This window comes from Quercus suber, unplaced genomic scaffold, assembly GCF_002906115.3.
Source record: "Quercus suber isolate HL8 unplaced genomic scaffold, Cork oak 2.0 scaffold_917, whole genome shotgun sequence".
Lineage (NCBI taxonomy): Eukaryota > Viridiplantae > Streptophyta > Magnoliopsida > Fagales > Fagaceae > Quercus > Quercus suber.
The window spans coordinates 199,642-212,113 of record NW_027070340.1 but is presented as its reverse complement, the minus strand read 5'-3'; the positions used below and the strand labels follow the sequence as shown (position 1 = coordinate 212,113).

The following is a 12,472-nucleotide window of genomic DNA, read 5'->3' as shown; positions in this document are numbered from 1 at the left end:
CTTCTCTCAACCCATTGCCACTCTCTCTCTCCCCATATCTTGATTTGGTTGCTATCCTCCATCTGCACTCCGGTGAAGCACATTGGCACTGGTCTTGGCCCATCTGCGCTCACCATTTGCTGTCACCCACCATCTGTTCTACCCTTTTTTAAATTATTATTTGCTTTTGCTACGGAATGTTTGAGAGCTAGAGGCTTTGAAGTTTTGCATTCATTTTTCTTAAAAACCAGGCTGATTGAATGTAATTAGTGCTTTTTTGTTTCTAACTATCAGTCACAACAAAGCTAAATGGCAATAGGGGAAAACGAAAATCCTAAGCACTTAAAAGTTTGAAATTATTATCACTAATTAACATAAGATATGCTCATATGTATAAAATATACATAAAACCTAAATTTATTAATTATTAATTGTTGTGTCCCCACCGTGTCCTGTCCTAGTTATTCAAGAACTGCCATGCCATCATGTCCCATGTCATGTCATGTCATGCCCATGTCTATTCTTCATAGACACGTGCATAATAAACACTAGGTGAGAGAGTAGATATGGGCAGATAACAGATGACACTCACTCACAGCCCCCCCCCCCCCCCCCTGCCCAATATGAAAACTGTCTAAATGAGAGTTCTGGGACTTTGTTTGAGTGGTCTCGTATTTGGGGTTTTACGCATTGTATTTCCCTGTCTGATTTCCTTATATCTGTTAGCTCCTCCCTTTGATTGGTTGTATTTGTTTAAAGTGCAGTGGGTTTACTATTGTAAACACATTGTACTTTTCTTATCAATAAAACTTTTATTACCTAAAAAAAAAAAAAAAAAGAGTTCTGGGATGGTGAATGATTTTCAGCTCTTAGGTCAGTGAATGACATTCAATTTGGTTGGTTTTTTGAAGGGGAGTTGGAGGTTACACTTGCAGAATTGGAAGAAAGTAATTGCAATTTAGTATCTCTTAAAGCACAGAGAGATGCTGCAAAAGGGGCATTTTTCCCTGTCTTAAATCTAGGGAATAAGCAAGTTGCCAGTGATAGGGTCAGAGATAAACAAAAAGATCTGCACGATATGGAATCAACTCTCAAAGAACTAATGGTAATTTGTTGACTTGGGACTAATTTTCTGTTCCTTCCTCTCAAACTTTTTTCTCTTTTAGGTCAACATTTGATAATTCCTTAAATTGGAAGAGACAAGCAGATTAATTGCTTTGAGCTTCACAGGACCAAGCTTCATGTCGGCTAATGGAATTAAAAAGTCTTCATGAAGAAAGGATAAAAATATTACTGCAGTTATCGAGTTTGCGGGTCAGTTTTCTATAATGTTGATCATTCTGTTGGTATAATTCTTTAGATATTTCTTTCTAAGGGATCAATTATTAATCCAGTCATGTCATTTGAATGGGGTATTTCATGACAGAACACGTTGAAGAATGTGAAGTGTATTTCCTCTTCCAATGCTTACCTCCTGGTGAAAGATCAAATAGAAAAGTCAAAATCTGAATTTTTGCAGTATCAGGCCTTATATGAGAAACTACAGGTTGTAACTGGTCGGTAGTTTCATTTATGCCTTCATCTGTCATTTTTGTCATGAGGGTTTCGTTCTGATGCTGACTATACCTTTTTGTTGGAAATTGTAGGCTGAGAAGGACAGCCTTTTGTGGAGTGAGAGAGAATTGAGCATTAAAAATGACATGGTTGATGTTTTTCGAAGATCTTCTACAATTGATGATTCTAGAGCAACAGATTTGAGAGTAGAAATACAGAAACAAATTGAGGAAAGAAATAGGCTTGAATCGAAGCTGGAAGAGGCATCAAGAGAACCAGGTTTTAAGAAATCTGATGCTTTTCTATGATCATTAAACATTAGTAACTTTATCTCTATAGTTTTTTTGCTGCAATTATGATGAAGATACTTTGCATTGCAGGAAGAAAAGAAATAATTGCTGAATTTAGAAACTTGGTTTCTTCATTTCCTGAAGAAATGAGCACTATGCAAAGTGAATTAAGTAAATACAAAGAGGCTGCCTCGGATGTTCATTCTCTTCGGGCTGACGTGCAATCTGTTTCTGGAATTCTGGAGAGGAAGGTGGGTATATTTTTTTTGTTTTTTAACGGGTTGCACATAGTGGGCCTTGAACCCATGACCTTACCCTGCTTGCTCTTACAATCATTTGAGCTAGACTAGAGCTCATTGGCAGCAAGGCAGGCCTTTGTTATTCATTCAGTCATATTCATATATGCAGTTGAAGGGCCTAAAGTTCTCTGTCTAAAACAGGTGAAAGAGTTCGAAACTTTATCGGCCAGATCTGCTGACCAAGTTGCTGAGATGAAGAAGTTGCAAGCTGTGGTATGATATGTTTCCAATATATGTATTTGGATATGAAGCATGGTTACTTCAAAACCTTGGGAGTGTCTCTGAGCCATATGTTGTATTCAGACATGCATATTGCTCGCACACTGCCAGACATGTGTCCAATACATGTCTGGCAATTAAATGGCTTAAATTTGAAAAGACACATGCACACAACCCAATATGTTTAATTAATCTTTCAGAACCCATTGAATGTTCTGATGTTTGTTATTATTTTATAAACCTCTTATTTACAAAAAAATATATAGCTAGAAATTTTATTTATTATTGTCTGTTACCACCCAAAAAAAAAAAAAATTCATACCCTTGCTGTACGCTATCCTAGGTTTTTGATGGTTGATTGGTTGGCTTGCTATATTCTTATTGTATCTTATCCTTATCCTGTGTATTTATTGCCGTTTCCAACTGTTGTATGAATATAATGTGGAATTTCTGTGAATATAAATGTTGTACAACTTATGATTGACAATTTTCTCGGAGTTAATTTATATGGTTTATAATTACCAGCTTTGAGTAACTTGCTACTTGAAAAAAAAGAAAAGAAAAAAGAGGCCCTGCCGCCCGGGGGGGGGGGGTGCGGCTTTAAAATCCTGAAAATAAAATCTTATGCCTGATTATTTGTTTCATTGGTGCCATTTCCGTATGTTCCTTTTCTGTAAAGATGCACTCTGCACTCTCCTGTTTGGTGAATGCATAGACACGTGCGTGCCATGTTTGTGTTCCTGGTTTACCTGTTCATTTTTTTATAATAAATAAATGGATTTATCTAGTCTACTAATGATTTGGCTTTAATGAGTTTTGCCTGTTCTACTTTGCAGGTCCAAGATTTGAAGGAAAGTGATTTGGAGTTAAAGTTGATTTTAGAAATGTATAGACGTGAATCCACTGATTCAAGGTTAGAGAATTTGCATATTTATTTTTTTCCTCTTAGTTCACATTTCTTCTTGCTTAGTTTTTCTTAGTTCACCTTTCTTTTTGATAAGTTATTTTTAGCTCACATTTCTAATTTTCTGTATTTGCTAAAACTTTGTGCAAAGCTGTTTTGATTGTTCTGAGGACTCTTCTCTTTTTGATAAGTAATAAAGATTTATTGATATAAAAAAAAGAGACACCCAAGTACACGGAGTATACAGGGACTCTGTTCTGAGGACTCTTTCTGCAATCTTCTGATTTATACATATGCATTGTGTGTGCGTGTTTGTACTCTTTCTGCAATCCTCTTATATACACGTGTTTGTGTGCGTGCTTGCAAAAATTGCTTTTATGTTAGAATTAAAGAAAAATCAACCGCTGAATATCCTGAATTTCGTAGGAGTGTGTTTGGATGGTTTTATTTTGTTTAAAATGTATAAAAGTACAGCTGTTCCTAGACTAGGTTTTGCACATAGGCTTACTTGAAACTGGTGGAAGCACTTCATTCTGCTTAAATTAGGTTTTGCACATTCAACTTAATTGTCATACCTAGCATGTGAGTTATTGTTTGTGTGTTCACTTTTCTTAGAAGTTTATAAGATCTGCAGGGATGTCATTGAAGCCAAGGACTTGGAATACAAGGCATGGGCTCATGTTCAAACTTTGAAATCCTCTCTTGATGAGCACAACTTGGAATTACGAGTGAAGACAGCAAATGAAGCTGAGGCCATATCCCAACAAAGGCTGGCTGCAGCAGAAGCTGATATTGCTGAGCTGAGGCAGAAGTTGGAAGCTTCTAAAAGGTTCAATTTACTTTGACATGATAGTGGGAACATTTTTAAACTGCTGCTATTGTTGAACTTTCTACTTGGATAAACCTTTTTTCCCCCTAAAATTCAAATATCTTCTATGAAAAAGGTTGGTGTTTTGTGTGTGGAATAGACTGTAGACCCCCTTTGGTTGCATTGGATTTGATTGTGAGCTTTTCATGTTAGCTTTATTTATTTATTTAAAAAATTAAAATTTTTTTCTTTCAGAGTTTATGTTTTCCCTTAATTTAGCTTTCTGATTTCCTTTTCTTTTGTTTTGCTGTTTGGTTCTTCAATCTTGTTGTTCATCATCATGAACTACTTGTACTTTTATTTTTTCTCTTTTATAATATTTCTCTGATTACCTATCAAAAAAAAAATTAAAATTTTTTGATAAGTAAAAATATTATTGAAAAACTAGAAAAAGCACCACCCAGTACACAGGACATGTACTTAAGGGTCACCACAAATCAACAAACATTACAAAAAATATTTAATAAAAATTCTTAGATATAACTAATGCGAGTATTCAGGCATGAGATGATATTTGGCCATTTGAGGTTTTGAAATTCTGGACATCAGACTTGCGTTATTGTCTCTAAGATTATGTTTTGAACGTTACTTTTTGAGTGGATGACTATGTCTAGCTTTTTTTTCTTATGATTTTTCTAATTGTTCAATTAAGAAGCTAATTTGCTGTTCTCTTCTGTTTAATTGTTGTCTGGTATATTTCTAGTGTACTAGTGATTTTGGCACTTTCTCAAAAGATCTTTACTTTTCACAAGACATCCTTGAACTGTTAGATTATTGTTAGATAATTGCCAGAGGGTTGACTTTGTTAACTGAACCTGGTTTGTATTCTGCTTAAAGACTTCATTGCTTCGTTTTATTACTAAGTGTCCTAATATATATATTTTTGATAATCTAGTTTTGGTCCCAAAGGGAGGGGAAAGATGATATTCAATCTAGTGAACTTTTGCCTCATGAGGTGTGGTCCCAGCCAATTGTGTTACCTCTTGGGGTCATAAAATTTTCATATTACTTAAAGAAAAAAAATCATTAAGTCTTGTGATGATCTGTATTACACTATGTTAACTGTGCAGGCCGATGTTCTAGCATTAGCTTGGTATTATTTGAACATGAGAATGGTGTAAAGTTCTTACCAATGTCAAGTTTACTGCTATTTCAGGGATATTTCTAGGCTTACTGATGTCCTAAAATCAAAAAATGAAGAAAATGAGGCCTACTTATCTGAAATTGAGGTTAGTTTCTAGTTATCTAATGTGGACGTGATGACATTCAATCATGAAATTGGTCTAATTGTTGGTCTGGTTTTTCTGCAGTCAATTGGACAGGCATATGATGATATGCAGAATCAAAACCAACATCTGTTGCAGCAAATTACTGAGAGAGACGACTATAATATTAAGGTAATTGTCTACCTCAGACTTTTCTTTTATCTGAGATGAAGTGGTATTTTGTTTTTTCCTGTTGGTGTGTGTGACATTTTGGAATTTGAATAATGTGTTTAATTCTTGTTATGGATGTTAAGAGCTGTCGTGTGCTTCACTGTTTATGGTGAAATATTTATTTGCTTTCTTTTATTTCTATATTTTCCTATTGATGGTCATTTTGTGTGTAATAAATATATTGATGAAAAAAAAAAAAAAAAAAAAAAAAGTACACAGAGTATACTGAGTATTTTATTAATATGTAGTTAGTTTGAAATAGTTATGTATATTATTGTAATATGAGTGAAATGACAATTACATTTTGTAAGTACCCATAACTTCAAAATTTCAACATAAAAGTCTATAGAATTTACAACAACTTGATAGAATGTTTAGGGATATTGCAGCAACTGGAGCAGAACTCATGTAGTACAATTTTTTACATTTTTATGTAGTACAATTTAAACTTGGATTATTGGTATGTATTTTATTATCTTTTTACATTTTATTTTGTACTTCATGATGATGAAAATTATTTAGATTTAATTAATATTGATAAGAAGTCATTAATGGTAATAACAAATAATTATGACACTAAAAAGAATTAAACACAAACATTATTAAAATAATACCAATAATATTATTATTTAGTTTTTTTAGTAAATATATTAAGTAGTTGATTTAAGTATGAAATAAATTTCCTTATATATACATTGTCATTTTTGGTAATTTACATCTCAAACTACCACTTTTATAAGTGCTAGCTAAACATTAAGTTTTTTCAAAAAGCACTTTTTAACAGTTTTTACCAAATACTTAACTTTTACAAAAAACTCTGTTTCATACTGCACTTTTTAAAATCCCCACTTTTTTAAAAAGCACAATATCAAAAAGTTGAACCAAACTTACCCATAAAAGCTTTGTATACGTTAGAGCATTCACATCTGGTATCTACAAAAAATTCTATTTTACCATTTCAAAAACAACTTTATCATTTATACCATATCATTTTACAATACACTTAACATCCCAATTTTTATTTTACCATACTACACATTAAAATAATATAAAATATTTCTCACTTCTCTCTCTAATTTTGTTTCTCTTACTCTCTCTCAACCACTCCACCACCACCATTGTCCAGCTTCCCAGTCACCACCCACCTCCGTTGAGCAACATTCACACCACCCACCACCAAGAATCATTTTACATCAACCACCACGCCACCACCATGCCAAACCAAACCAAACCAACCAATCTGTGCCAAACCCAAACCCCATCGAAATCCAAAGTCCAAAAAACAAAAATCCTTAGCAAAAAATCCAACCATCCAAATCCATAGCAAAAAATCAAAATCCAAACACCATTAGAGTTGGAATCCACCCCAAACCCCATATGAACCCACCCATCAAAATTCACTCACCTCTACCGTGAGTTCGTGACCCACCTTGCCATGACCCATCTCCACGTCGCCAGACCCACGACCCAACTCGTGCTGCCATACCCACGACCCACACCGTCACTTGACCCAAGCCGAAGCCCATGCCAAAAAATACCCACATCGAAACCCATCCTTCACTAGAAAGGGTGATTAGACAGAGAGGGAGAGAGAGCATGATCCGGAGAAGTGGAAAGAGAAAAGAAGAGAGTAGGGAGAGAGAGGAGATGAGAGGCTGAAGAGAGAGAATGAAGAAGATATTTTAGGAAAAAAGAAATAAAAAATTATTATTTTGGTTTTGCAAGTTGCTACAGTAGATTCTAAATGTAGAATACTATTGTAGCTCGATTGTATATTTTTTTACAATTGGCATGCCGGGTGCTGAGACAATTTTGTGTTTTGATGGTAAAATATATCTACATTTGGCATATGACAGTCTGGATGTGAATGCTTAACAGGGCGCTTGCATTTAGAGTTGTTAAGGTATGTTTTTTTTTTTTTTTTGATGGGATTAAGGTTTGTAACTGCTACTAATGATGGTTTTGTATAGTTAAGGTATGTTTTTTGACTTTTGATTAGCATGTATCAGTGATTGAACCCAGTTAAAATATGGCACATGGCAATTCTACTATCATATAAAACAGACAGTAAAGATAAATAGAACTTCACTATACAAAACCATCATTCACTAATAATGTGAATGGTGGCTTCCAATAACACATTCAGCATCCAAGAGACGATCCAATCAAATAGTTTAGACTGTACAATAATGGCTAAGTCGACAGACAACACCATTAGTAGTAGTTACAACTTACAACATTGTTTAACTTCACATTTTAATCACCTTCATGCTGAAGTTGCAACTTGTATCTGTAATATAGTAGCAAAATAAAGTAAATTGCAACATAGTCGAGCTAAAAATAAAGCAAAGAAAAATTTGTCCTAGGCAAAGCACAGATATATATTCATCCTTTTAACGCATAACCCTAAATTTCTTGAATTCTGTTGAAGACCAACCTATCATCTCGCATTTAACATCAATCTTTATTCAATAAAGGGTAATAAAACGCCATAATCTACAATAGATGATCATCGTTTTTAAGGCCAAACGCCTTGTATCTTAGTGGCATTACCAAGATATCCCATGTAGAGAACCTGAGTTCGAAACCCTCCCACCCCTCTTGTTGTAAGCAAAAAACGAGATTATCAATTTTAATGACCATTGATACCACAATCATACAGGAAATGTGACGGTGCAATTTTTATTTCCCTGGGAAATTCAATCACCTTGTTAATTTCTGTAACATAATCTTAAGATATGACAAAGCGAGCAAACAATCATGTTTCTAGTGGAGACATAACATGTTAATTCTAACATGTTATATACACAAAAGGAATGAAAGGACCTTGTCTACATATATATATATATATATTTATATATAGAATTACCTTTGAATTAATTGCTGGAGCTACCAAGATCAAAGTCCATGGTGTAGTCATATTCAATTGTTGGAATTACAGAGGCAACAAATTTCAAGAATAAGAAAAGGTACCTAAAGAATTAAAATAGAGATAGTAAGAACACAGATCATTATCTGAATTATGTAAAAATTATAAGCAAATGAGGCAGCATTTCTAAAATTACGTCTTTGAGTATACTTGTGTATGCACCTGTTTTTACTGGCACATTTATTGTGCACTTGAGCAAGTGTTTTTCCATAGTTGCTTAGTTGGGAGATTGTAGAAGGTTAAGATTGGTTTTGGCAGGATCCAAGCAAGGGTGTCAAGACTTGAGAGCTTAAACGTAGTGTGTTAGTTATTAACACACTGTTTTGGTGGAAAACATTTTTCAGAAAAATTACTTGTTTTCTTGTCTGGCTGTGACTCTAAAAATGCTCCTGAAAATATTTTTATATCATTTTTCTTGCATAGAAAATCATTAATATTTCAAGTAGCTCCAGTACAGGCAATGGTAAAGGTGGTGAGGTGGAGGCAAAGGAGATAGTGGTGGGGCCCACCTATGCACTAGTACAATTTCAAGCAATGGGAGATAACAGACCAATTACCTATATGTAATTGTGAAACTGTTGACCATCTATTCCTTCATTGCCCGGTTGCTTTGGAGTTGTGGGATATGGTGTGGTTTATTTGGAGTTTATTGGGTTATGCCAATGTCTGTTGTTGGGCTATTTGCTGGCTGGCAAGGTCGATTTGGTCGCCATCGTAATGGAGATATATGTATAGTTGTTCCTCATTGTTTGAAGTAGTGTATTTGGAAGGAGAGAAATAGTAGGTGTTTTGAAGACAATGAGCGTTCCATGCCTGACCTCAAGCTTCTATTTTTCAGAACTTTATTGGACTGGTTCTTTGTGTGGAGAAACCATCCCTTTTTCTCTATTTTGGATTTACTTGATTTTAGTAATGTTCCTTTTTGATATGTTCACCCCTGTATACTCCCTGTGTGCTTGGGTGTCTCTCTCTTTTAATATCAATGAATCTTTATTACTTATCAAAAACAGACCAATTACCTATATAATGATGTTTCCAATTCAAAAATATATGATTCTAAAAGCATATAGCCTTTGAATTCAAGTTTTAAAGATAAATGTTAGGTGTGAAATATTGTGCCTTTGGAAGTAAAGATGGTTCCAATTTACAACTACTGATTTAAGTGATTTGAGTGAGTGAAAAGTACTTATCAACTTCTGGTTCAACTCCATGTGACATCAGTACATCGATGATCTTTTTCATCACAGCCCCATGTCGGCATGGATGCACTGATGCATGCTTTCCAGGCAAGTGCGGATGGTCCTCAATGGTTACCTGTACCCACAAAATTAATTTTAAAACACAATTGCATCAGAAGGTGGTGCATGTGGAACATGTAAATATAATATTATTTTCACAAAGGATCATCACCCTGTCCGCCATTGTTCAGTAGCACATATCATGTATAAGGCTTACCAGAACTAAGGACACCAAGAGCCTAGTTCAACTTGCATAACAGAAAAGGTATCACAATGTAAATTACAACAGATATCTGCATCTAATATTAATCCATTTGGACAAGGACAAATGTATCATGTGTGGGCGCTTTACACATGATTTTATGTCTGCAAAAGCAATTGCTAACAATGAAAAAATGGACCAGCAGGTATCTACGGATTCCAAAATAGCAGACACCAGTACTGTAGCACTGAATTGCAACTTATCTGGCTCTGAAGGTAAGCATGGAGAAGACATAACATGAGGAGGGATAAAGATAGAGAACTAAATAATTTATGGGTGAACATCTCATAAAATTTAACAGATATCTAAAAATATAGACTGATATTTAACTATCATTGCAGCCTGAAAAGGAACTTTTAAGGTTAAAGTATTAAGCAAAACAATATTTATAATACTAGACTGTTGAGGTGTGAATATCCATTTTGTAACATTAAAAAAGATGCTAAAAAAAGAATCAAGTAAACGCTGCATCAAGGAGAAACAACATATAGTGGACATATGCTGATTATACAAACGAGAAAATAAATAACTTCAAAGGAATTTACTTTTAAATATATATATATATATAACTTCAAAGGATAAACTTACTGTTTTGCGTGCATGATCTTGACTAACATCTTCAAGTACAAGCTCTGGTTGCAAAAGCATCCTTGACTATCCACAATTGCAAAGGGAATTTCAATAAGTCCTTTGAATGAATATGTCAAATGAAAAGTTGCATATTTAAATGACTAAAATGATCGACCCAAGATAATGTTTCCCCCAACAATGCAAACATATAAAAACACCATTTTGTTTTCCCTTTATGATAACATATGACATATACACTTCACACTCAACAAAACTTAATTCAAGAAAGAAGAAATTGCAGCATATTGGCATGCCAAATACACAAGTGGTCATCCAAAAATCAGAAAACTAATGAATAGTTACCAATTATAGTTTCAACTAGTCACAAGAAAAAAAGGTCGCAAATAGGAAAGGAGTCCAGCTCACATGATAAAACTTAAAATGTGAGAAAACATCTAACATAATAAAATATCTGAAGTAGAAACACTATAAAGGATGATCTTAACCAGCAGGCTTTGTGTTAAAGGTTTTTTTTTTTTTTTTTTTTTTTGATAGGTAATAGATATCTTCATTAAAAAAAGTTACGTCATGTTCACGATGATGAAGGTACATCAGCACCCAGAAAAAGGCGGTGGGAGAACTTTAAGAATTTCTTTTTCTCCTATTCGCTTTGACTTTGTTCACTGTTTTAATTTCTTATAATGAGTGGAGACAGTAGTTGAACTATTTTAGCTTCTTAATGAATATTCATTATGCCTATAAAGAACAGATTCATCAATGCATATACTAGCCTTGACAACCAATGACAACAATGGCCAATTTTTCCAAGATACTTCTTGTTTGGTCCAAGTATCTTCTCTGTGTTTAACTCACTTCCTTTTCTCTTTGCGAGTTTCACAATCAGTAAAGATCTGTAAGTTTCGTTGACATATATGAAATATATAACATAACTGAAGTGATAAGTGCATTAGAATAGCATGAGAAAAAGTAAATAAGGCCAAGCTGAGCCAAGAGGTGAGGTGTTTGGGCTCAGCATGACAGACCTAGAAGCTTTGTGCGCTTGGCTTATCTAATGCAATCTGAACTAAGGCTTGACCTTGGCTCAGCTCTGCTCAATTTGTGGGATCTCACCTGGAAGACCTTAACAGGATTTGTTAAATCCTAATCCAACATTCTAGCTCAAGCTGCTTGGTTTGCTAAACACCTATTGGTATGAGAAGCAAATGATATTATCATACAAAAACCACTAGCAAATTTCCCTTTTTTTTATAGGTAAAAGGAAAATAGGAATAGTACAAACTGCTTCTGTGGTACGCAGGCCGTGTACTAAGGAAGACAAGAAACTAAGCAAAAGTTACTTTTGCTTAGAGAAGTACACAAATCTACAAAATCCAACAAGGATAGAAAGACCACTCATAGTGGTCATCCAATCAAACAAACTAAGCAAATTTTAATACCCTTAGGAACCTCAAAACAAGAAAAAACACGTAATTACTGAGACGAACCTCATCATACCCAGTAAGCCACACACGAGGAGTTTGATAATATTTGTCATACCTGGAAACACGGAAAAATTAGACAAATAAGGGTAGTATTTCTATAAATGTTTGAAGATTATACAGGAACAACAAATTTATAATTGCAGTAATATACTACATTCTGACCCAGCTACTTAAAGAAATTCGTCACCACAATATTAGAAATGAACCCAAAAAGAAAAGGGAGCTCTATCCTCCAAGAATCAAAGGGCTCCACCATTTTAAGAGAAGCAACACTAGTAAAAAAAAAAAGAGGAATTAATAATAGATCTTACGTGATGCTGACATCATAGGTTCGAGTCCGTAAAATATTGTCATCATCAGGTTCCTCAGCAACAAGATATGTGGATGGAAGTGTTGCCTGAAGAACACAGGTTCAAGACAAC

General features: G+C 34.4%; 2 protein-coding genes across 3 annotated transcripts; one reads left to right on the top strand and one right to left on the bottom strand.

Moving 5' to 3' along the window:
- Positions 1–947: 947 nt before the first annotated feature.
- On the top strand, positions 948–5,564 carry LOC136065289 (E3 ubiquitin-protein ligase BRE1-like 1). 2 transcript variants are annotated; one of them, XM_065768270.1, is made up of 10 exons: positions 948–1,084; positions 1,210–1,293; positions 1,406–1,525; positions 1,626–1,812; positions 1,914–2,074; positions 2,264–2,335; positions 3,178–3,254; positions 3,880–4,074; positions 5,270–5,342; positions 5,424–5,564. In XM_065768270.1, the coding sequence occupies exons 1-10, from the start codon at positions 1,058–1,060 to the stop codon at positions 5,547–5,549; spliced, it is 1,122 nt and encodes a 373-aa protein (XP_065624342.1). In that variant the 5' UTR covers positions 948–1,057; the 3' UTR covers positions 5,550–5,564. The 2 variants fall into 2 exon arrangements, with proteins under 2 accessions (XP_065624342.1, XP_065624343.1); XM_065768271.1 differs by having other exon boundaries at positions 999–1,084; positions 1,146–1,293.
- A 2,053-nt stretch (positions 5,565–7,617) lies between these two features.
- Positions 7,618–12,472, bottom strand: LOC136065290 (autophagy-related protein 3). Its single transcript, XM_065768273.1, has 6 exons — positions 12,362–12,472; positions 12,054–12,105; positions 10,567–10,632; positions 9,665–9,792; positions 8,419–8,522; positions 7,618–7,839 (listed from the first exon to the last, which is right to left on the bottom strand). The coding sequence occupies exons 3-5, from the start codon at positions 10,624–10,626 to the stop codon at positions 8,426–8,428; spliced, it is 285 nt and encodes a 94-aa protein (XP_065624345.1). The 5' UTR covers positions 10,627–10,632; positions 12,054–12,105; positions 12,362–12,472; the 3' UTR covers positions 7,618–7,839; positions 8,419–8,425.